The 24,894-nt window shown below is 37.3% G+C and overlaps 1 protein-coding gene across 22 annotated transcripts in view; it reads right to left on the reverse strand.

The window, feature by feature from the left end:
* Positions 1-24,894, reverse strand: part of GPHN (gephyrin) — a 303,549-nt gene that overhangs the window by 193,678 nt on the left and 84,977 nt on the right. For 21 of the 22 annotated variants that reach the window (XR_012623280.1, XR_012623279.1, XR_012623278.1 and 18 more), the window contains exon 2: positions 12,968-13,046. Coding sequence is in view for 19 of the 22 variants with exons in the window: in XM_074824459.1 (XP_074680560.1) it covers positions 12,968-13,046 (79 nt within the window). In the remaining 3 variants the exon portion in view is untranslated. The other variant, XM_074824448.1, reaches the window with a different exon arrangement.

Raw genomic sequence — 24,894 nt, forward strand, 5'->3', positions numbered from 1 at the left:
CAGTAAGATCATGGAGCGGATCCTCCTGGAAACTGTTCTAGGGCACATGGAAACTAAGAAGGTGATTTCTGACAGTCAACATGGCTTCACTAAGGGTAAATCATGCCTGACGAATTTCGTGGCCTTCTATGACAGGGTTACAACATTGATGGATAAGGGAAGAGCAACTGACGTCATCTACCTGGACTTGTGCAAAGCTTTTGACAGTCCCGCATGACATCCTTGTCTCTAAGTTGGAGAGACATGGATCTGACAGATGGATCACTCAGGGGATAAGGAATTGGCTGGATGGTTGCATTCAAAGAGTTGTAGTCAACAGCTCGATGTCCAAGTGGAGAGCAGTGATGAGTGGTGTGCCTCAAGGGTCAGTGTTGGGACCAGCGCTGTTTAACATCTTTGTTGGCAACACAGACGGTGGGATCGAGTGCACCATCAGTAGGTTTGCTGATGACACCAAGCTGTGTGGTGCAGTCAACAAGCTGGAGGGAAGGGATGTGCCATCCAGAGGGACCTGGACAGGCTGGAGAGGTGGGCCTGTGCAAACCTCATGAAGTTCAACAAGGCCATGTGTAAGGTCCTGCAAATGGGTTGGGGCAATCCCAAGCACAGATACAGGCTGGGCAATGGGTGGATTGAGAGCAGCCCGGTGGAGATGGACTTGGGGGTATTAACAGATGGAAAACTAACTATGAGGCAGCAGTGTGTGCTCACAGGCCAGAAAGCCAACCGTGTCCTGGGCTGCATCAAGAGAAGGGCCAGCAGGTTGAGGGAGGGGATTCTCCCCCTCTACTCTGCTCTCATGAGACCCCCCTGCAGTCCCGTGTCCAGCTCTGGGGCCCCCAACGTAAGGAGGACATTGACCTGCTTGATCAGGTCCAGAGGAGGCCACGAAGATGATCAGGGGGCTGGAGCACCTCCCTTACAAGGACAGGCTGAGAGAGTTGGGGTGGTTCAGCCTGGAGAAGAGAAGGCTCTGGGGAGACCTTATAGTGGTCTTCCAGTACTTAAGAAGGGCCTACAGGAAAGCTGGGGAGGGACTCTTGATCAGGGGGTGAATTGATAGGATGAGGGGTAATCGCTCTAAACTGAAAGAGGGTAGATTCAGATTAGATGTAAAGGAAGACATTCTTCAATGTGAGGGTGGTGAGGCACTGGAACGAGTTGCCCAAAGAAGCTGTGGCTGCCCCCTCCCTGGCAGTGTTCAAGGTCAGGTTGGACGGGGCTTTGAGCAACCCGGTCTAGTGGAAGGTGTCCCTGCCCATGGCAGGGGGGTTGGAACTACGTGATCTTGAAGTTCCTTCCAACCCAAACCATTCTGTGATTCTGATTAAGACTATTGAAAACTCAAATACATTCTTGAATTTTTCTTAGTTTGTATTCCGCAACAGAAACCTGAAATATGATAGGATGACACTCCTGAAGCTTCTAATTTTCCCCTGAAATTCATGCAGGTTTAGATGAAAATGAGGTTCTAATCTGTATGAAACTGTTATGATAGGTTGAATTAAAATTTATTCAGATCTTGTTCTCTAATTTTCAGAGCATTGCAAATGCGGTTGAGTAGGCACAATACAGTTTCCTGAACGAAATGCAGACAATACGGGTACAGCTAGAGCTCCAGGCACAAAACAGACAACAGCTGCTCATGGTACCACATGCTACTTCTCAGTCCTGAATCATGCAGTCATCCCAGAACTACAGTGGTAAAAATCTCTCAATCACATTGCCCTGTATTCTCTTTATCTGTATATGAAAAGACAAACAAAATTACATAGTAATGTATTTCCTGGATTATTAGCAGTCTCTATAGCGAACGGCTTTCCAGACTCTGTGGTTTTTATGTTAGCAGAAAAAGGGAAAGGATCCACTAAAAGTATCTTTGCTACATTTGTATCTTTTAGTGCACCTTTTGGAAAAATGGAACATAGTAGACTAAAAACCACCACCTAATAAGTAATAATCTATTTTAAAAAAAATAAATCACAGGAACAAATGAAATATGCTTTGTTAAAATAGAGAAGAGACATTCCAGTTTTGCATTCCCACATATAATAATCTTCATCATCTACTTTGTAGCTGAACACTTGCTATTGAACATTTCCACATACTGAGCTATAGAGCACATCGTGCAAAACGCTTGTGACTGAGAGAACATACTGAATGAAGAGGGGTTGAGGGACAAAAAGATCTCTTAATATGTATTTTTTAAATAGGTAATTCAACCATGTCAGTCAAACAACACACCAGAGCATCCTGTATTTTCTAAAATAATCACCTATCTGAAAATGACACCAATAACAAATTTCACAGAAGCACTGTATTTCCAACCAAAAATATCACTCAATAGACAAGATACATTCCCATATCTGAAACAAATAACCAATAGAAAATAGAATTTTATTGGAATAAAAATTTCTATTAGATGAAATTGGAGGTAAGAAGAGAGATACTGTAGCTAAAGAAAAAGCAGAAAGCTTAAACCAGAATTAGTAAAGGTGTAAAGGGAAGCATTTAGTGTTGTAGTATAACTGTGTTTCTCTGAAATAACTGTCTGCAGAAAATCACTTGAGGTAATTTTTGAACCCTTGCTATGTCAGTTTTGAACTTCAAGACTGTCATCACCTATGGAAAATATACTTTTATGCTTTGGTTATGCTCTTGTGATGTTTATATGTTAGCATGGATAAAGGGGAAAAGCGTAAGTGAAGAATCCAAGGTAAAATTCAAGTTATAGTGAAAGAAGGTGAGAAAAGTATACATGAAAACAACACAAAAATTGTGGGATAACTATACTTCTTCCCTCTTAAGCCACCATCCGTATAGATTTCTGCTGCACAGTGCTAAAAAGAAAGCAATTTTAAGGAGTCCCCCAGAACAAGTGAGACAGGACAATTCTTCCTAATTAAGAAAGCAATCTAGAATTTAAATACATTGAGTAGTATTGTATAAAAGCATGAAAACATCCCTAGGTAGCAATTTTCCTTATCTCAATGTCAGAATCATCCCTAAAATGTGCAGCAAAGGATTCCTTTACATCTGAAGCTGTGTTCTATTATAATCTTTCACTAGCAGATTGTCCATTTCCCCTGCTAACCTTATCTATACTGCAAATAAGTACACAAATTTCATAGAAGCCTTCTCTAAATAAGGCACTTGTTCAAGTATTTATATCTTTGACAAAATGTATCCTCTTGTACAAGATGACTCAAGTCCAGGGGTCAGCTCTCAATAGATTTTCAGAAGAAAGAGCATTTCAGAAGAGCATTTAGTCATTTTTAACAGTGAGATTAGAGGACAGAAATTTTCTCCCATGTAATAAATTCTTACAACCCCTGTGTTGTTAAGAGGCTTTTGTTCCTCCATTACTGAGAGTTCCAAATTTAAATTCAGCCATGTCAGAGAAGCCCACTCTACTCTGAAGGACAAGTGTTTGCTGACCCCATGGAGAAGAGTTTCAAGTTTGTATGTGCTCCACTATTTTTAATCAAACTACTATTCCTGAAAGTAGTATATAAAAACTGCCATACCAGCTCAGTCCACACAACTCAGTATGTTGTTTCTGGTGTTAACAAAAAAATGCTCAGGGAATAAACATATTACATGACCATGATTTGTCCCCTGGTACACACTTACTGTCCCTTGCCATCTTTAGTTCAGGAACTCTGCGGACCTAGATGCTGCATGCAGATTGTCAGCTTTAACAGCCAATTGTAGGTCCATCAGTCTAATTTTTCTTTTTTGTAACTATCATTATACTTCAGGCTTCCACATGATGTTACATCAATTATGAAATATTCAGTTCTGCTACACTTGAATAAGTATATACTTTGATTCATTTTAAACCTGCTGTCTGAATTTTTTCCTGTCACAAATTCTGATCCATGAAAACAGTGAGTAATTGCCTGACTTTTTTTTTTTTGAATTATATTCATTCTGCGTCCCTCCACCATACATTGTTTCTTGGTTAAAGTAAAAATTTCTAGTCTATTTAATTCCTCTTTGTGTGGAAGCTGTTCCAAATCTCTGCTTAATCTTATGATCCATACCATACCCCTTTTAGAAGTCAACACAGTAGTCAAGATGCAAGCACATCCCAGGTTTATAGAGTCATATAAACAGGTCTTCTGTTTTGTCCTTGATTTTTTTTAGTAAGTCCTCGTATCTTATTTTCTTTTCTGAGAACATAGAAACACAATACGCTGCTGAGTATTAAGAGGATCTTTTCAGAGAACCATGCACTAATACCGATACATGTTAACCTAAGATCGGCATTGGACCATCTCTCTCCTGTAGATACACACTATTTTTCTTTCCAGTATCTAGACACTATGAGAAGACACAGAAAAGATCTGGATATAAACAGAAACAAAAACTAGAGTCTGGAAGAATGAGGTCAGGTGAAGTGTCAGGATAGCTGAAATTCAGATGAAGCCTGGAGGTGGCAAAATGGGCTTAGAAGAGGCTGTTTGAGTTCTGAGAGTCACAGATCCTCAGAGAGGGGAAAGCTCATGAAAATGGCAAATGTAACAGAAAAAGACCCCTCCAAAAGAAGCCTGAAATAAGAAGATCAAGAAAGGCAAGAAAAGGTCACTAAGTGCAACTAGAAGCTGTGGTGGATTTGGGTTGGATGAGAAGACAAAAAAACAAAGCCAGAGATATGTACAGCATAATCCCTCAAGGAAATTCCTGGCATTATACATGAAGCTTTTAAAAAGATCTTGGACTGTGATTTTAAAAAAATGGAATATTGACCAGGAAGCTGGGCTGCTATATCATTAAATTCAAAAGCAAATGATGGGCTGCAAAATTATATTCGAACAAATGAACACTTTACCCCATTCTATTCTTATCAATTATTAGTGCACATGATTACAGAAAAAAAAAGTCTGATATTTAACTCTGAGACTCTGTACATACTCAATTTTCCTACTTTCGTAAAAAGTTGTTTTGGTCTGATCCTGAATATACGCAGACACAGAGGAGTCTTGTCTACATTGCTTCTGAATGCAAAGGAAAGAAAAACCACAATTGTAGTATTACTCATACGTGTACTGGGTCTGGTTGGGATGGAGTTGACTTTCTTCACAGCAGCTGGTATGTTGCTGTCTTTCGGATTTGTGACTGAAACACACCAATGTTTTAACTATGGCTGAACAGTGCTTGCACAGCATCAAGGCCTTTTCTTTTCCTGCTCTGCCACCCCAGGGAGTAGGCTGGGGGTGGACAAAGAGTCAGGAAGGGACACAGCCAGCACTGCTGACCCAAATACTCCATACCGTAACATCATGCTCAGCAATAAATGCTCAAGGAAAGGAGGAGGAAGGGGGGGTAAAGCTAAGTGGTTGTGGCGTTTGTCTTCCCAAGCGACCCTTCTGTGTGCTGAGGCCTGGCTTTCCAGGAAATAGCTAAACATCTGCCTGTTGATGGGAAGTAGTGAATTACTTCTCTGTATTAAGGCACTTTGTTGTACTGTTGGAGAATGTAAGGTATATTAAGACAAAGGGATTTAAAAACTGCAACTGGAAATAAAATAGTGGCACGAATTCTAAGCCACAAGCAGAGTGGATACTTTTAAAATCAAGGTTTAAAACATATAGAAAGAACTTTTAATAAGTTTTGTGAAACTGTCTAGATTGAAATTTGATCAATGTTTCCCAACCTGTGCCCTATGTATTTTTTTTTCAGACATCAGATAGTAAACATAGTAAAACAGAGCAAAAAGGACACAGCTTTTCTTTAGAACACTTTAAAAAAATATTTTCTAGCACTTCCATTTATAAATGAAAGTTTAAGTACATCTAATAAAAATAACAAACTTTAACCTAACAATGATCTAGTAACTCTCCATAACCAATGATGATGTTTCTTATTCCAACAAACATATATCCATTTATAACCGTTAGTTCCAGAACAATTCAGAGAAAACAAACATTTCTTCAGCTCCATAAAAGAGTCTATTTCAAATGCATTAAATTTAAAACTTCCTAATAACAAGGAGGATCCCTGGTTACAGATGTCGTAAATATTGAAGCTCCCTGAACACATTTAGATAGAGGTTTGTGGCTAACAAGCTTCAAACAGCACATCCTTGCACCGCAGAGAAGTACTAGAACCAATTCTGAAACTAGTACTAGAACTGAAAAGCCAGATGGAGCACCCAAGCTGCAGCTGCCATGTAAGTGAACAACCCTTTCCCCTCAGCAATGCTCATCAGCCCAGACACAGCACTGGGGCTGCACAGCCTCTAGTTCCAGACCAACTTTTTCAGTTATTTGATTAGCTCATTAATTTTAATTGCAGGCTACCACAGGGCATTGCAAGAGCAAAAGGAAGAAAATTCCTTCAAGAATTTGGAAACATATGATGAAAGAAGACAAGCTTGTTCTGAATATAACTACTATTGGTAGATAAAGCTGACATGGAGCTTTAAAGAGGTTACAGGAGACTATTTTGGGCCAAGAGATAATTAGAGTTGAAAGTTACCAAGTGCTTAAGACATTTTCTTATGTTCTGCTTTGCCACATACTGCTGCTAAGGTTTTGCTTCAGACAGATGAAGTTGTTCCTACAGGTTTATGAGTCATTAAGCCTAAACAACCAAAGAAAAACACATGCAATATTAGCAATTTTTGCTACAAACTGCCAAGGACTCTCCTAGGTGAGAAAATTCTTTTCTTGAAGCACAAGTAATCGAGAAGGTCTTCAACAAAGCTGAAAAGTAATTTCCCCTCAGATAATCAGTATGCCTAAAGAGAGAGCTCCTTACAAAACATCTGTAGAAAACATTTAGGGACTTGTTCATATGACAGGAGGTAAAAATTATTTGGCATGTGAACTACAGAACAATCTCTGTGATACATTTGATGGAGCCTGGTTGGACTACAGAGAAGCCAAGCAGAGAAACTGGCCTGAGAAGAAACCTTGGTCACTTAAGGTAAGCATGTTTTAATTATCTTAAAAGGAGGGTAAATACAGTTTTTTCAGGCACATGCAAACTCTGCTTGCAGTTGAAGCAGATAAAGGCTTGTCTCACTCATTCCCCCAGACTGATCAGAAACCATCAGGATAGCATGAGGCCAATTCTACTTATATGAACTTTAAGAAGTGCTTATTAGATTAGACTCATCATCATCAATTGCTTTAGGTAGATGCCAGATCTTTGGAAGTTTGCCAGGTACAACTTTTTTATTAGATACCATCCTTAAAACAGGCTGCACTTCTGTTACACCTCAGTATTGCTCCTCTGCATAACAGAGTACTCTGGGCTATCATACTGAGTCCTCCAGTCATGCTGAGGAAGATCACCTGATGAAATCACTTGATGCTTACAGATGAGCTCATTAACAAGAGACAAGAGAGGCAAGAGAAGTATTTTTTTAAACCAGACCTATTAGGGAAAACATGTGCTAATGCAGTCAAATAACAGACAAACAACTGAGCATGAGCTTCCACTACAATGCTGCTGCAAACCAAGGTAACAGCAGATAAGATTACAGAAAAAACATTTCCCCTCTACGCTGCATTACTGACAGTGGCAGTTAAATAAAAGAAACAGCCATGACATTCATATATTATAACAGGCACTGAAACACTAGAAAGGCTGCACAAAGGGGAGCGGGAGAAAACTGGTATCATCATAACATGGGATTTGTAACCTTCAGCAAGACAGAATATGCTACTAATTTTCAAATGATGAGCAAAACCCAGAGAGAATGAACTAAAATACTTTCAGTTATCTTCAACAACTGCTAGACAGATTCCTTCAAATGTAGATAGACACTGTGAAATTTTACATCCACAGACGTAATATTGTATTTATCAGGTCTTCAATCCTACAGTATAGCTTGTGTCCTCAGTAAGATTTAAAAAAAACCAATAAAATCAGAGCTCCTCAATAATTCCTTCATCATCTTCAGTCCTTACAATTAAGTGGCCAATTCTAAAGCTCTCACAACTACCTCCCAGAAAAAGTATCTAGCTCCTCCTTCTAAGGTTGTAAAATACAAGGCAGTGACAAAGATGACTTCTGTCAGACTTCCATCTCCTCTCATGTGCAAATGGAATTCAAAGTTCATCCAGGAGTGTCTAACACTGAGCAGTTAAATTTTTTTTGGTTGTCACATTTTCTTCTCACAACTTTTACCAAGAAAAAAAGCTTCTGTAGTACTTAAGTATTAAAACAACTTCTGATCTCCTGTCAGAAGTTATCTGTTCTTACCTTTTAGATTTATCTACCCTGTCTTAATTGAAGTCAGCTAATCTGAAGGAGATATGAAACACAGTTTAGATGTGATGTGATTTTGCCTAGAAAGAAGTTAGTTACTCAGAATCTTTTGGATCTTGTTAATCTCAAAGAAGCTCTGTAGATGTTTCCAAAACAAATGCGTATCAGTGATTATGAGCAGCTGCAGCTACTGAATTGCACAAAAAGATTAAAAGCGTCCTCTCTGTCTAGACAAGTATTTTATAAATTTTATGTCTACATACAGGCTGGAGCTGAAAGGAACATCTTATAAAGTGCCACAAAAACTGGGGAATGTTTTAGAACTTCTGCTTGAAGTAGGTGGAGGTATACCTAACCCTCTAATGATATGATGGTTCACGACTCAGAGGTTAAGTAAGTTAAATAACTTAAAGTTAGAAAAAAAAAATGGTAGTAAGGCACCTAGGAGGAGTTTCAGGTGACAGCCATATTGAATTCTATCTAACCTATTTCTCTCCTAAGCACAGACTGGGTATATTGAGGGTGGAGAAGGAGGGGAAGAAAAAGGGTAGCATTCAGTCTGCTCCCAAGTGAGGAGTCAAATGAACTGATCACTGTCTTTCCTTTGGCACCAGCTTAAGAAATTCTGCCTTTCCTCAAAGATCTCCTCACAAAAGCAGGACTTTGCTAGTATCTTAAGCTGTTCTATTGCATTTTACCTCAGCTGAACATAGTCTGAAGAACATCTGCACCGCCATTTAAGAACCACCAGCCTACATCCTCCAATTACACCTACTGTCTGCAGCTCTGCTGTTTAAGACCATTCACGGAAAGACACCTATACTCTTCTCACGTAGATAAATCTCCTCATACAATGCAAAATTTTAAATATCTTTTATGTGTTACTGGTATGGTAGGCAGGGCTGGAGTGGGTGCATAATCTAAACCAAATCATAGGCTTTGAATATTCATAGCCACATTGTTACCTATATAGGAATCAAAGGAAGTTCCATCTGGTTTTTGGTCATATTAACTATGCTGATGTCAAACTGCCAGAATACATACTGTTTTCATAGAAAAAAAGAAGTTTGCCCTTCCAGCTCTCTACACTTACACAGTATCAAATATATGTAGACTGTAATCTGCAGAGCCCTCCCTGACAATCTTAGAAATAGATTTCAGTTTCTTTAATCACACTGACATTTAGAATTTTTTCCAACTATATAAACAATCTAATCTGCTATAAAGTGAACTAATTCTTTCTCATCAGCCAAAAAGAAAAATCCCTTTAATAATCTTTTATATACTGTAGGCAACTCATACTTCCTCTCTTCTGCCATTGTTTTCTAAATTAAGTAACACCTGTCATGCATCCCAGTTTCTAACCGCCTTCTCCTCTAGCTGTTCTCCTACACACCTCTATATCTTTTAAGTTTTGTGTCAAAAACTGGACACTGTATGCAGCAGAGACATCATGGGGCTCTGAGCAACCTGATCTAGTTGAAGATGTCCCTGTTCATTGCAGGTGGGCTGGACTAGGTGACCTTTAGACATCCCTTCCAACCCAAACCATTCTATGATTCTATGGTCAGTTGCAATGAATAAATAGCAGCTAACTCTCAAACCACCTTTTCAGCTGAATCTCAAATCAACTTTTTGTTCAAATTCAACTTTTCTGTAATTAACTACAAAATGTGATTTAATTGTAAAGCTGTTGCATGCTTTCTTCTCCCCGTCAGCCTGTAACTCCTCACTTTGTTTGATAGGCTTGGTTTTTTTGTTAAGCAGCATTTCTGTTTTCACTCACAGAGTAAAACATACAAATAGAAAGAGATGATCAAACTCCTGATTTCAGCAGCAGACCTTTTATTACTAATGATGAGAGAACTGAAAGCAGATCAAGTTTACAGAGTCCAGATTGCTCTAGCTAGGAAATCACTGGGGAAAAAAAGACTACCCTGGCAATTAGGCATACTTGATATAAATCAGACACAAATTAAAAACCCTACAATGCTGTCCTTATAGAGTTTCATTTCAATGTAAAGACACACTTTCAGCACTTCAGAAAAAGCGTTCTGCAATAACAAAAGAGAAGTTGGCTGTGATGGAGCTCAGAGTGGCAAACGAGATAGCAATGTAGCTTAGAAAACCATATGAAGTAGCTAAGTCTCACAAGAAATGGACACCATTCAAAATACATTTTACATGATGTATCAAACCATCCTAATCTAAAACCACTTAAACTTTTTTTTTATACTATTCTCTTGGTCTATTATACTGTATTTCTACCTTTGCTGCTAACCCATCATCTGCTAATACTGTGAACTCCTGTTAAAAGTATACACTGATTATCTATTCACATGCTAACGAACCTAAAATCTCTTGCACTCTCTTTGTTAAAATATTTTATTAGTGTCATACATTACAAACGCACTGCAAACCTTTAGAGTGACAGAGCCATTTGCAGAGAAAGAATCAAAATTTTTTATCTTAAATCTGATGTTGACATCTGATATTAGATTACAAAGAAAAGAGGCAGTTCGTCTACAGTCAGAGCAAATAAGCACCAAAGAAATCTTAAACTGTAAATATGAAACTGGTAAGAGGATGAATCAAATATTATTTTGGTATTTCAGGTATCATTATGGGTGAAAAGCTTGGCCAAATACTCTAAATATTTTAACTAAACTTTATTCTCATTTCAAAAAAGGTTAAATTATCTCTGCTGGCACTCTCATGCTTTGGCCCCATGCTGTCCTTTGCATCTCTCTTTGCATAATAAAGAATTCAGATGCCACAGGACCTTAGTCACCTACAAGAAGCTGGGCTGAACAATATAGCCTTAGATTGTTTCTTCATTTTGGAGATTCACTCACATCGTTACACATTTTGCAAGAACTCTTAATAGGTACTCCGTTGTAAAACTGCAAGAATATCAATTGGGAAAGACAAAACAAAGTCTATACATCGTTATCATCAGGCAGGAAAAAGCAGACTTTTCTTACACTATAATCTGTCATACAACAGAGGTGTCATAAACAGTCCTTGAGACCTAACAGATGTTTTGAGACTTTATTCAATCTTTCAAAGTGATAAAAATGGCTACATTGCAGTCACTTATGTTTCTTATGCTATAAGCAAACAAAATCCATTTCATTTATTTTGCAGTTTACAATAATTTATTACAATCTTCTTCATGTAAGTTATGGGCAAGGAAGGAAACTAGAAGATTTCATCACTTTTGGTAAACAGTAAGTAAAATGATCATTCTACAACAAAGGCAATTCATCCTTTCTGAAAGTAAGCTCCAGCAATGCAAAACCAAAACTGTGTGGCACGTAAGCATACCTGCAGTCCAAAAAAACCACATACAATTCTCAAAAAAACCCCAAAACACTCAAAAGGCAAATTTTGGTTGAAAATTAAGACCTTTGAAATAGCCTTGACTTCAACACTTAGATAGCAATTATTAAAAATTTACCTATTGCATTCAGTGATTGTCAAGCAACAGTTATACTTGTCCCCTGTACCTCTATCATTTCAGAAGTATAAATTATCAAATATTACATACATTATGTCAGAATTTCCCAAGAATGCAAGCATATATGAGTCACAGAATCACAGAATTGTCTAGGTTGGAAAAGACCTTGAAGATCATCCAGTCCAACCATCAACCCAACATTAACAGTTCCCAACTACACCATATCCCTCAGTGCTATGTCAACCTGACTCTTAAACACTTCCAGGGATGGGGACTCCACCACCTCCCTGGGCAGCCCATTCCAACCCCTAACACCCATTCTGTAAAGAAATGCTTCCTAATATCTAGTCTAAACCTTTCCTGGCGCAATATATGCATATATGTCATGTACCTGCAGCAACATGACAAAATGAATTCTGCATTTACTTCATTACTAAAAATCCCCTGTAACTGAAAGATGTCAAATATACCTTATTTTCCACTACTTCTCAACAAACACTGAAAAATGTGCTCTGCCAGTGTAAAGGCCCATCATGTTAGGACCCACTGTGGAATACACTATCATTTGTGTAAAAAAGATGCAAACTTTTCCCCTCTTTCCTTTCCCTCAGAACATGTGGTATGCTTGTGCATACTAGCAAGAAAATTTTCAGCTAGTACTAAAATTAACTGAAGAGAAAAAAACCAACCACACAAAAAGGTTTGATAGAATTTCAAGTCTGGCTCAGAGCTCATGAGGTTGAATTTTATTTTAGAGGAAAATACAACACTGAGATGAAGACCACTAGTCTTGCCACGAAATAAAAATTAGATTATCTACTAATATACTTGAATTAAACCAGGTAGTAGAGGAAGAAATAAGTATCAGCTGTATGAAACCACACACAAAGAAAAAAGATCTACATGTTAAGATAACTGATGATAACATAATTATCCAGAAAACTACTAATTTATATGTAGTTCCTCCTTAAACAAGCAGGGGCAATAAGGTGCATACAACTCCGCCACAAAAATACCAACATGCACAATCTGCTACTTCTGATGACTCTTGTACCCTTTACTGTATGTGCTCACTGGATGTTAGTTCACAAACAGAAGTACATAACAAACAATGTGGTTTTAATAATATTTGTCTGTATTAAAGACTAACAACTTGGCAAGCATATTACCACTAAAGCACTAAGCATGCTTCATCATACTACTTCTTTATATAATTACAAAACTACTCACAAGGATATCATGAAGGAGCTTTTCTTTGCTTAGCAATAAGAGCCAGATACTCACAAAGAAGGGTCTTGGACCAGATCTTTAAGGTTTATCCCACTACGATCCTCGGCAAGGTTCCTGAAGCAACTGTCACTCACTAAAAAAAATAGAAATAAAATTAAAACAAAACAAAAACAGAGACAAAAATAAGAGGTGGAAATCTAAGAACAGAATGCAGTTGTTTTGATTAACTAGAAACACTTTTTAGTGTTGGGTGTAATTTGAACGTTCATATATAAAGTGTGATTTTCAGTGAGGTTTCACTCAATTTAAAGATAAGTCAATTCAATGCAAAGTGATAAACTCTGTATCACAGGTTGTGTGGAAACAATCCATTTCAGCTGGTGTCCTTACTACTTCTTCACCTGTAGCTACAGGAAGTCTCAAACACAAACACTGGATGCACAGATATACACAGGTATCTATACCCTTAACAGCAGAGTCTTTAATCATGCACCGGTCAGTATTCTTTACCTCACCAGAAACAGTGAGAGTTGCTATGTATTTAAGTTCACAGTGGTTCATGGGTTAGCAAAGATGTTTAATATGAACAATATCCAAAACACGCAATTAAGACCAAAAATTTATTCAAACAGCCTATAATTAACTTCTAAAGAGCATGTAAAGCAGCTAGTTACTGTAATAATTAAAATTACAACACAGTAAATTTCACAGAAGTTTAAAAGAGTATTAGTGTGCTTTCATTTTCTTCACTACATTAAAAAAAAAAAAAAAGGTGTGATTTAAACATGAAACTCCAAATCCATTCTCTTGGCTAATTCTCTCAGCACATGTACCCCATTCCCACAAGCCGGCTCATTTCTCTTAAACACAACCACAGTCAATTTGAGAGGTGGAAAAAAAGTAGTGGCACAAATGCTTTTAAAAAATTCAGCATCAGTTCAAAGGAATTACAGTTATTTCCGACTATGGCAAACTTTCTGAAGGACAGAGATTATGATATGGCAAAATCAGTGTAAGGATCCATTTGCCATAACTAGCAAGGTAATCTGCCAGATAGAGGAGAGCTTATGAAGAAACGCATTATTGCTCATCTTCCAATACAGAACACAGCCTTGCATTTGGAGAAAGGGGGTGTGTTTAAAATCATCTGCAAAAGCAAGTGTTCTTACTTCTTCCTCTCTAAATGCAAGATACTCTTTTTCATTTACATCTGTAAGTATTCATGTGCATCACCAGCATCGAAAAAATGCATATCATTCCCCAAATATGTTATTTTCACAGATTACTATACATACTGTGACAGACCTACCTAACACACTACAAAACTGCAAAAAGTTTCTACTAGTATCCCCTGTTGCCAATACATCTCACGAGCATGAGACCTGTTAGTCTGCTGGGAAAGACAAGTACTAGAAGAAATGGTCCCAGAAGAAGGGGCTGGGGTAGCTGATGGAACAGGTACGGGCCCCACAAAGCCTGACAGGTAACAGTGGATGACAGTAACAGCAGTATTTGTCAAGTGTGGTTAACATCAAGAAGTTTACCTACTTTGCACCTCAACACTGTAATAAACAGTTGATATTCTAGCTTTCTGTTATCTGCCATCTCTGAAGACACTACCTAACAGCTGCTTGTGACATGCAATCCCTTGAAAGCAAGGCAGTATATCACAGGGAGGCTCTTGTCTTTGAGGTGATTGCCACGGATCTTCAGCTTAAACAACAGCTACTTGTGCTAACAAAGTCCAGAACCCCTTCTTGTTCCTCCTGTGACAATTTAGTCACTGTCTCTATACTAAACTGTAAGTTACCTGCACTGAGTTTGCAAGCACTACCCACCTTGCCAGGGAAGGCCCTTAGGCCTTCAGAAAATTTTCATCTACTGCACTGAACCCAAGACCCTTGAAATTACAGTCTCTAACTCCTGAGTTAAAGGAGTAATTCCAAGATCAGCAGTCTTGCAAACAAACCTAGACTCTAGATCTTATGGCAGAAGAAAATCCCAGCTAAATTGATATTTGATAGTTTATGTTTGTCTCTTGTTAAGTTTGGCAACAAAACAGTAAACAGACTATTTTACCTACTGTCTTGTCATACATCCTACACTAGTGATGTGTCAACGTAACTTGTATGCCAACACTATACATCATGAATAAAAATGATGGTCAATAATGTTTTTTCACTACTGACAAATCAAACATTTCTTAAGCATTAAATGCTTAATCTAAACATGCCGTATTTCTTCTACTGTCTTCTCCAATCTCTTAATTGAAAGTAATTACAATCATAATTGAGGAAATTGTTGAAACTGTTCTAAAACTTTTTTAAAGAGAAAATGAAAAGCAACAACATAAAATTATCTTATCAGTAAAACTGGCTATTATTTGTCTGTATGTAACTCATGGAGCTTATAAAACAAAACATGTTTCAAATAAATGCTTAAAATGAAAGCCTAGATTTGCCAGAGACTCTTTGTCTTTCTTGTTCTCAACATAACTCTAATATTATAATACCCTTTTTATAAAGGAAGTTAAAAACTGCAAACCTGCCCTCTAGTTAGCAGAGCTGGGCAATACAATTTTTGCTAAAAAGACTAATTCAACATCAGTCAAATATCTACAAACTTTGAAAAGGTATCAACCTTGTCTCCCCAGGTTTGGTTGGTTTTTGTTTTTGTTTTTTTGACTGTAGGACAGTCAGAACACTGGGAAGCTGCAAATTTGCAAACAAGCCTCCTCTTATGTTACTGTTCCAGGCAGACCCAGAAAACACAGATGCCTCAGATAAATGTGGAAAATTTCAAACCTAGTTTTAACAACCAAGAATTCCAACAGTTCAGTTAATATTCACCAAAACCAAGTTTCTGAAAACTAATATTTGTCTATAATTGCCAATTAAATTACTAGCATTGATAGCAACAGGAGAGCTTCCAGTGAGAGGAAATAATTCAGTGGAATAGGCTGGAATAATACCTCTTCGTTGCACTTTACTGACCTCCATACAGGCACAGCCACGCTCTATCACATCCTTGTAAACTCTAGCCCAGGAAAGAAAACAAATGTTCAGCAATAAACATGGGGTGGAAGCAATCAAGCAGAGTAGGTACTACATTTCTCACGGCTTAGGAAACTGTAAATCAGCACTGCATGTATTTTTAAAAATTGTATACTCTGATTGAAATGCAAGCTATTTATTTTAAAAAGGACATAGGGTGAAACTGTGTTTGATAGTATGGCAGAAAGATCAGAATGATCAATGGTGCTTTAAGGTTTGAGGGAAGAAAAGGCAGAAGAAAACTTTGCATCACAGCCACAAATTGTAGTACATACACAAAGGCCATGCCTAACTTCTTGTCTTTAAAGCACAACCAAGGGAGACTTTTGGGTAGGACATCTATATGAACACAATCCCCATGCAGGATTTTGTCTTGTTTCAAATTTTCATTTTTATTTTTTTAATCCCCCAAAAGTTTATAAAAGTATTTCAAGCAGTGTGGAGTGCATGGTTTATGGAGAGATACACCCCTCTCTACATATTCACCAAGTGACTGATCCTCTTCTCTGTATTACACTCCCAATGTATGCTTCCTTAAAGACAAGGAGAATCACAATAAAAAAAGCTTCCTAAAACACATTTGCTCCATGAAGTATTGTACATGCAATGACAGTCTATAAGATACTACAACTATTTTTTAAGAAATTAAATATTGGCACAAATATTATGGGCAAAGACTGAATCCACTCCTACCACAGTCTGCATAGTCTGAAAAACATCACACTAAGGAGAAATCCCTAAACATCCATTACACAGTTTGACTTTCAAGTGAGCTGTTACATGTATCAAAATTGAGGAGGTTTTAGCAACAGCTCCAATTCTCTCAACATTCATCCAACTTTAAGCTCCTGGTTTCTACTACTGATGTTCTGCTTCTGACCCATGTCTGGTCTTGTGCCTAGGAAGTAACATAAATGGGAAGCCAATAAGGGAGTCAATTACACAGCATACAAAATTCTGTGTGAAAAGGTTAAAATCAGCATTCACACTCTAATGTGCAAACATCCAGTTTAAAACAGCTGTGAAGCCTTCCCACTTGGCATTTGTGAACTTCTAAATCTGTCTATATGATTTTTTTTCCTTTGGTTTCTTTAACAGTTTTAAATGAGACTATACTGAAGGAAAATGGATTATTCATCTGTTGATTTCAAAAATGAGAAGTAGAAGTTCTTCAACTCTGAAGGTAAACTAATATTTTCTTCAGGTAGAAGCAGGATATAATCTGTTGCAAAGTTTATCTTTTTTAAAATGTTTTTTTAAATGTCCTACAATTTGAAAACAATATAGCCCTTTAAAACTGTCACTTAATCTCTTATCCCACACAGTGTATTCCCAGTAAACAAAAGCCCTCTTTAGATCAAAGCACTTCCAATTCTACAGGTGTTAGCAGGCAATTTCATATCATATTCTTTAGAAAAAATGCAATCATTACCCTCAAAAAATGAAGTGCTATCTATAGTTTGGTAAAGAAAATTAATAATAAAGTTTACTCCCCAATATCAAAACATGCAGTTCCAGGAAAGTGAGAAGAACTACTATTACCTGCCAGATTTTCCTCTTGGTTCTCAGAATTCAGAACTGCTTTTAGATTAGTTGTGGTTACTTGTTGATAAAAAAAACTATCTTTACAACAAAAATGCTACACTCAGAAAAACTGTCCTTGATAACTGTGATGCACTATTAGTTCGAAAATACATAGACTACTACAACATTGAACAGTATGCACTGAAGTATAAGATATCAATTTCTTACATTTTTGTCTTTTAATGATAACATCTCCTAAATTCACTTCTTTTTCTTAGGACTTCTTCATCTGTTTGTAGCATTTCTGGCAGACTTTCCATAGCAGATCTCTCTTCCTTACCCCTCTTTTTATAGGATCATTTATATGTTTAGGTTTTTATACCAGATTCATTCAGCAGCTGATAAATACAGAAAATATTTAATACACTTGGAGATGTTCTGGAAAGTACTTGTCTGGCACAGCATTGTATTCTAGTCTGGTTTTGCTTGCAGTAAAGCATTATTCAGAAGTCTCATTTCAGATTCAGGTGGTTATGTTCCACACACTGCATGCAAATGTAGCAGGATTCAAGTATTTTGTTTTTGTAGGTCCAACCTTATACACGCTGCAGCAAGCACCCACTTTTACCTATTGTAATTGTACATATTGTTGACTTCAAGACATAACAAATGCTGCTAAAGAAGCTTAGGTTTTAGGATATAAGAAGGTAACAATTTTTTGTCAGACCTCAAAACATCTCTCTTTAAAAGCCTATTCTCCTGCAGACACAGAATTCCTGTCCTATAGGCATACTTTAAAGAAGGCAAAGGAATGGGATAGTACCAGAAGGTAAAGATTTATCCTCTTACTATTAAAATGGTTTCAAGGTATTTTGTAGGTCCCATGAACAGTAACATCAGAGATAAATATCCTGCCTCTTTTCTCTGCCACTGCCATATTTTCCAAGTGACTTCATGTCAACCAGAAAACATACATAAAACAGATGGCATATTACAGAAATTTTGTAGCACCTCCACCAGATCTATTACAGAAAACAGCAAATTAATTATAAGAGCACTTATACTATTTGCATATCTGCACACAAATCTCTCTGAGGTATTTACAGAATAAAAAGAACTACTAGTCTGCACGCAAATTGCAAATGCTTGTAACTGCTAAGAAAGTATGTTGTCTGTGAGTAGCAGAAATGATGAGGGCTGGTTTCCTAAGAAGATGTGATCTAAATGCCATTTGCTATCACCATAATACATCCAGATTCTCTCTGATACCTACACAAGGAAGAGAGCTAAAGCTAATACAAAGCCATGCATGTGAAAGCAGCAGTCAATACCAATCTGCCTTTTCCTCAGTGGGGATAATAATATGAGTCTCCTATTTGCCTGTGTGCTAATTTTAATTTAATTTATCGATAACTATTTTTTAAAAATTCTCTTTTTGTTACATTGCGCTTACTTTTCTATTATCCATTTATCACTTCTTTCATACGTGGGTTAAACAGGTTTAAAACGGGGGACCTGAAAGACAAATGGAAAGACTGAAGGATGACATTATCTATCTTTTGATCATGTAAACCTTGTTTATCCATTGCAGATTATCTAAAAACCACTCTCAAAATTGCAAGGCACCCATGCACACCAAATTTCAAGTTTCCTTCCCTTTTCATTTCCACTTTAAACTTCATTCTGCTAAAAATAGAGAATGAAATCATAAAACAGCAACACTTTCAGTTTTAACCCACAACTATTTAACAACAAAAGTAGTTGCAGCACCTTAACACAGTCACTAATAGGTTGTGCAGTATGGGGACTAAAAGGTTGTGCAGTATCTGGACAAACATGTCACTGTGGAAGCAATTTTTTAAATTGTGTTAAAGCACGGTGGTATTTACAGCACACAAATAAACAGCACTCAAAGATTTGCTTAGGGGTGAGCAGGTTCAGGTGACAGAAAACATGCCACACCCTCCACACATTCCAGTATTCTGACCTGAGAGCTATGCAAAAAAAGGTAACAAAACATTTTATTTAAATGGAGCATTAAAAGAGCTAAAATAGCCACATGAAGAAAGGAGTCCCTTTGGATTGTATTTCTTCTATTTTCAAGTATAAAACTCATTAAATCAGTGAAAAATAAGACAAGTTCAAAACATTACGCTGGTGAAATTAAGATGCACAGGATATGCTGTATCAGAGATGGTTAATACTTTTCAGATAAATCCAGATGCAAATGATTTTTTTTACCCCATGAGAACAAAGAATTACATTCCAAAAATAAGCAGGGCCTTTTTATATCAGTGTTGTATCCTTGCCATTTACATAACCACTTAATTTCTATTGCCAAAGAAACAGCAACAGTTCCAGAAAAGTGAAAGTAACTGAGAAGGTCTGATCACATCACTGCTTGAGCTCATTATCCCTTTATCTTTGAAAAGTTTGTCATCAGAAATACAAAGGCGGAGGTGCAACAGTTTGGAACAAGTTACAGAATGTATCCACCGGGGGGAATTTTTATTGTATGAAGTAATGTGAAAATCTGATAGGAAAACAAAGGAAGACAAAGGCTGCTTCTGCAAGATATCAGATGAAGCCTGCAGATCAAAGCAAGCACACTGTTGAGATTTAATCTGTTTGAAATAAAAGAGCAAACCAGTAACTTCAATTTACTTAATAAAATTTATTTTCATTGGGCATTCAGAGCTAGTCATAGTATCAAGACTAGCTGTAGTTTCAATTCATGTATTATAATTCACTCTCAAATATAAGTTCTCAGCAGACAAGCAAGAACACAGTTATTTTATTCCAGTTATTTCCATTCACCAAAGTCCCATAAACAGCCTCTTTCTCACCCACCCAGCAAGAGCATTCTTGTGCTTTCTCTGCCATATCAGTAGCCACCAGTATGATATATTTGTCCCTATTTTCTCTGACCAGGTAAAGGTTGACACAGCAGACAACCTATCAACTGCAACTTAATAGATTTTAAAGACAAGAATGCAGTGATTAGTTTGACTCCCTGTATACATCTGCCCCTCATATCTAATGAATGTTTCCGTCATCTGCTTTGTTTTTCAGTTTTTGTCATACACTATAATACAGGGAAATTCTAAGTATATTTTTTCAAGACAACAAAATTTAACATCCACCTTTATGAACATCCCATAGCAAGCTCTTCAAACTGTGCTTTACTGGATCTCAGAGCAGAGCAATTCTTCTCTCCCTTTCCTTTCAGATGAAATGCTACGAAGTGCCAGAATGGTATCCTCAAGGATTGACAAAGAAGTACTGCTATAAAAAAGAACTAATCTACTCAAAAAAACAGAAGAGAAAGGTTCAGGTGACCTAGTGAAAAAAAGGGTGATCATAAACCAGAAATACAAGTTAGACCTGCAAATATATGATTTTTTCCAGAAAACACAGGGAAGCAATAATGCCACCTGTAAGCCAGGTGCAAAGGAGGGCTATTGCAATGATAAAGAAAAGCAAGACATCTCAGAGGAAATGAAAAGAGCTTTCTTGTTTAGCTTAGCAAAAAGAAAGCATTAGATGGTTGCTGCTGGTGTGTTTATATAAATACACCAGAAAAACAAACATCAGATGGAGAAAAGATAAAGAATAGTGTTGCACAAGAAAAACAACTGTGAGAAAAACATAAGAAATATAGAGCAAATTTTCCAAGAGCTAGAAGGGTGAAACCTCACAAATAATTTTTCTGTAAGAACAGTAAGGGCAAGGAAAGTGCACAGGCTGGTTCTCAACAGATTTAAGAATAGATTAAATGACACAGGATTTGTTCTTGAACACAGGAGGCCTTCTGTGCCACAGTTGCTAATGCTGTAAAATTTATGTTCATAGCCTTTGCTATGAACTTCTAAACCCCCCCAAGGTTTCTCCCATTTTCTAACAGCAATTAAATGAGCCATTTTTTCTGTGTATCCATTAGTCTAGTGGGTTATGCCTCTTTCAAATGATTTATCATTTAAATTTTACAATATTTGTGTGGCCTTAGGCTACAAATTCTGTACTGGGTTTTAATCTAATACTCTAACAAGCTTGAGTTTTAACTCAATCACACTGTCAGTGTGATCACTGCAGTGATCAGGTGAACTTCAGGAAAAAACCTTCAAGCCATTAAAGACATTTAAATCTTTGGAGATGTAGCATTATCAATATTTCTGTTTGTACTCAAAAAAAAAATTAATTCCTTGAAGCTATGAATATGAAATGCTTGATGGAATGTTTCCTTTGGACTTCTGTTACTTTTCACTGGAAATAAATAAGTTTTGTGGTTTGGGGTTTTTTCCCCAACAATTATTTCCAATAAGAAGTTTTTGTTGCACATCCTTTGACTGAAAAATGGTAAAAAAATTCTAGGACGGGAAGGAAAAGGATAGAAGGGAAGCACATCTAAGAGAGGGGAAGAGAAGAGTTAAAACAGCAACAGCAAAAAAAGCTAAGTACTTCTGAAGAGTAATACCTCCTTTTAGACTTCTCTGAAATTATTAGTTCCATCACATGTGAGAATTGCTGTACTTACAGCAGATGCCAAGAGCCATTCCTTTAAAGGGCAGTCTTTACAAGGAAGTCTTGATTTTCAGCTTTGCTTATTTCTTTAGGGGATGTCTGGGAGGTTTTTCCATTACTCTAAAAAAATAATATTCTTATCCTTAATCTTAGTTTTCTAGTATTTTATTTAGTTCAGGAAAAGAACATGTTTAGTTTCTTAGCTAACAACATCTGAAACAATTCACAGCATCTTATACACACCCAGTTTAACAGCTTACATGGATTCTTGGTCGCAACGCATACTAATCAAGTCTACAATCAATCTCAGCTAGATGCACTGTTAAATATGCCAAAGTATGCCTATGCTAGATGCTAACACATTTCACATCTTATCTGCCAGCCTGATTAAGAAACACAAGCATCACAAGAAAAACTATACTCCATCTTCCTAATGACACATTCTGTCTATAAACACTGCATTTCTTACATAAACCGCTCCAGCAACCTCTCCATTTCCATCTGTCCCCAAAACACAAACATCTTATTATGGACCTGTGAGCTCAGGTTTGCTTGGCCAATTAATGACAGTATTTAAGAAACCACACCTCACATTATGGCATGCAGCAACGCCCCTCTTTGCACTGCTGCACAGTTAAATGCATACAGACCTGCTGACACTTAGACAATCCTCCAGAACCAACCCACAGGCCCCATGGCCTCAGTGTGTCCTGTCTTCCCTCTGCTCATGTCTCATACAGCCCTAAACACCAGAAATCAGGTAACTTGTCATCCTCAAGGAACCTGAGGTATTTTCTGCACAGCTCAACATAGTCTGACAAATGCTGTTAAAAGAAACCACCTCAAAACCACATAGTAAAAAAGGACAGGGGAAAAAAAGCTACTTTGTTCAGTGTTATTCAGGTCATTGTCCAGCATCCGAAGTACCTAAAACTCCATCACGGCAGAAGACGACAACTCCAAACTTGAGGATTCCCCTAGTCATTGTACCTATGGTTTGAGAAAATGCCTTCCCTGAATCCAGATCTACAAACGACGCACTACGGGACTTACACGGAAGGACAGTATGAATTTTAGATTACAGGAAGGGGAAAGGAAAACACAAAGACAAGGCACAGACCTGGAGGAGATCCAGGATCAGACCATAAAGCCAGATGTCTTACTGAGTATTTTGGGTTCATCTTCTGAGTTCAAGTGAAAGCAAATAAAGCTCATTCACAGTACTGGACCATGGGAGTGACACAAACTGAGATTAACAGAAATGAGGGTTGACATAGAGTTTAGGGATATGGTGTAGTTGAGAATGGTCAGTGTTAGGTTAACGGTTGGACCAGATGATCTTCAAGGTCTTTTCCAACCTAGATGATTCTGATTCTGAGGAGGAAGCAGAGCTGACAATACTAAATGTGTTAATAAGCTAATAACACTGCAGCAATCCCAATGACAACCAAGTCCAACCCCAGCCTGAGTGAAGAGTGTTAAATCAAATGCAGCTGTAAGATTTCAAAGCCTGAAGGTGTAATCATAACAAAACAAAGCCAGTTAGCACATAAGCCAAGACAAACATGTACTGCAGACAAACAATTCCATTACAGGCAAGGACTTGATGAAAAAGACATTCCCTCCTTTATTTTCTAGGCAAAATTAGCACATGGGCCCAGTCTGGTGTACCTGTCCCTTTTGTTTGCATGCCTAATGAATCACCTGGGACAGAAGAGTCCCCTGTAAGCAATTACACAATACCAATTCATTTAGCACAGCTCTATATGCAAAGCTTTGAACTGAGGCCCTGCAAGCACCATACTGACCTATAAAAGGCATTCTTTTCTTCTGATAGCAGAGGTGATGAAAAGATGTTTAAATTAAAATTCAGTTGTAGCTACCTACTTTATTGGGAATAAGCATGTCCATTCATGCAAAGGAATCTTTAAACTATTCTCTTTAATTATTAGAAGATCAAATCTTTAAACAAATCAGTATAATTTAATAATGTAAAATGAGGATATGAGCTAAAAATAAAATGTAATAAAAATACTCATATATTTAGTACAAATACATTACCATCTAAACAGTATTTAACTGTTCTACATTTATTACTTTTTCCCAAATCTAGCTTTTATGAAGTAAATTATATCCATATGTTTACAAATTTCAATTCACTGAATGTAAATTCTTGATAGTTTATGGCAAAATTCTTTAAGGAAGTGGGAAAACAATATTATCAAAATTGCCTGCAATGAAACTTAAAAACAGGACAATACCTCTTTGTCCAAAATGTAAGTAACTTCTTTAGATATCTTTTTTGTACTAGTACTCTTAAGCCTCCTTAAAACAAGTGGTACTACAAAATACAGTTTCAAAATAGAAACACTTTAAAGAGAAATTTTCAACTCTAACTAGAAAAAACAAAAACCACAACAGAAGTGGTCAAGAAAAACAAAGTGCATTAAGATAAATCCTACAGCTCATTTAAAAAGCAACTACCACCACATAGTTTTCTTTTTACAAACAACTTTCCATTAACAAAAGTAAAACAATACCTCAGATAATGGAGGAAAAAACCTCCACAGACAGTTACTACTGAGCACTTAGTGTAACACACCAAACACCACAGCCCATTTGGCTTCAGTGGGTTCAACCCACCCTATTGCACACTGTTTCTGGTAGGTCTTACTTGCTCAGACGCAGCACTGCACATGGACTTATTCAACTGGCAAGAGCTCAGTTTGAACTGATGAGCCCCGCTAAATCTAGACTGTAAGGCCACCACATTAACACCAGCTTGGATAGAGCAGGACTAGCACTGAGGCACATGTACTAAATCCTGATCAATCTTCACTGACTTTATACACTCTAATAGCCACTGTATAAGCTTAGGTCAGG

The sequence above is a fragment of the Strix aluco genome, chromosome 4 (genome assembly GCF_031877795.1).
Source record: "Strix aluco isolate bStrAlu1 chromosome 4, bStrAlu1.hap1, whole genome shotgun sequence".
Taxonomy (NCBI): Eukaryota; Metazoa; Chordata; class Aves; order Strigiformes; family Strigidae; genus Strix; species Strix aluco.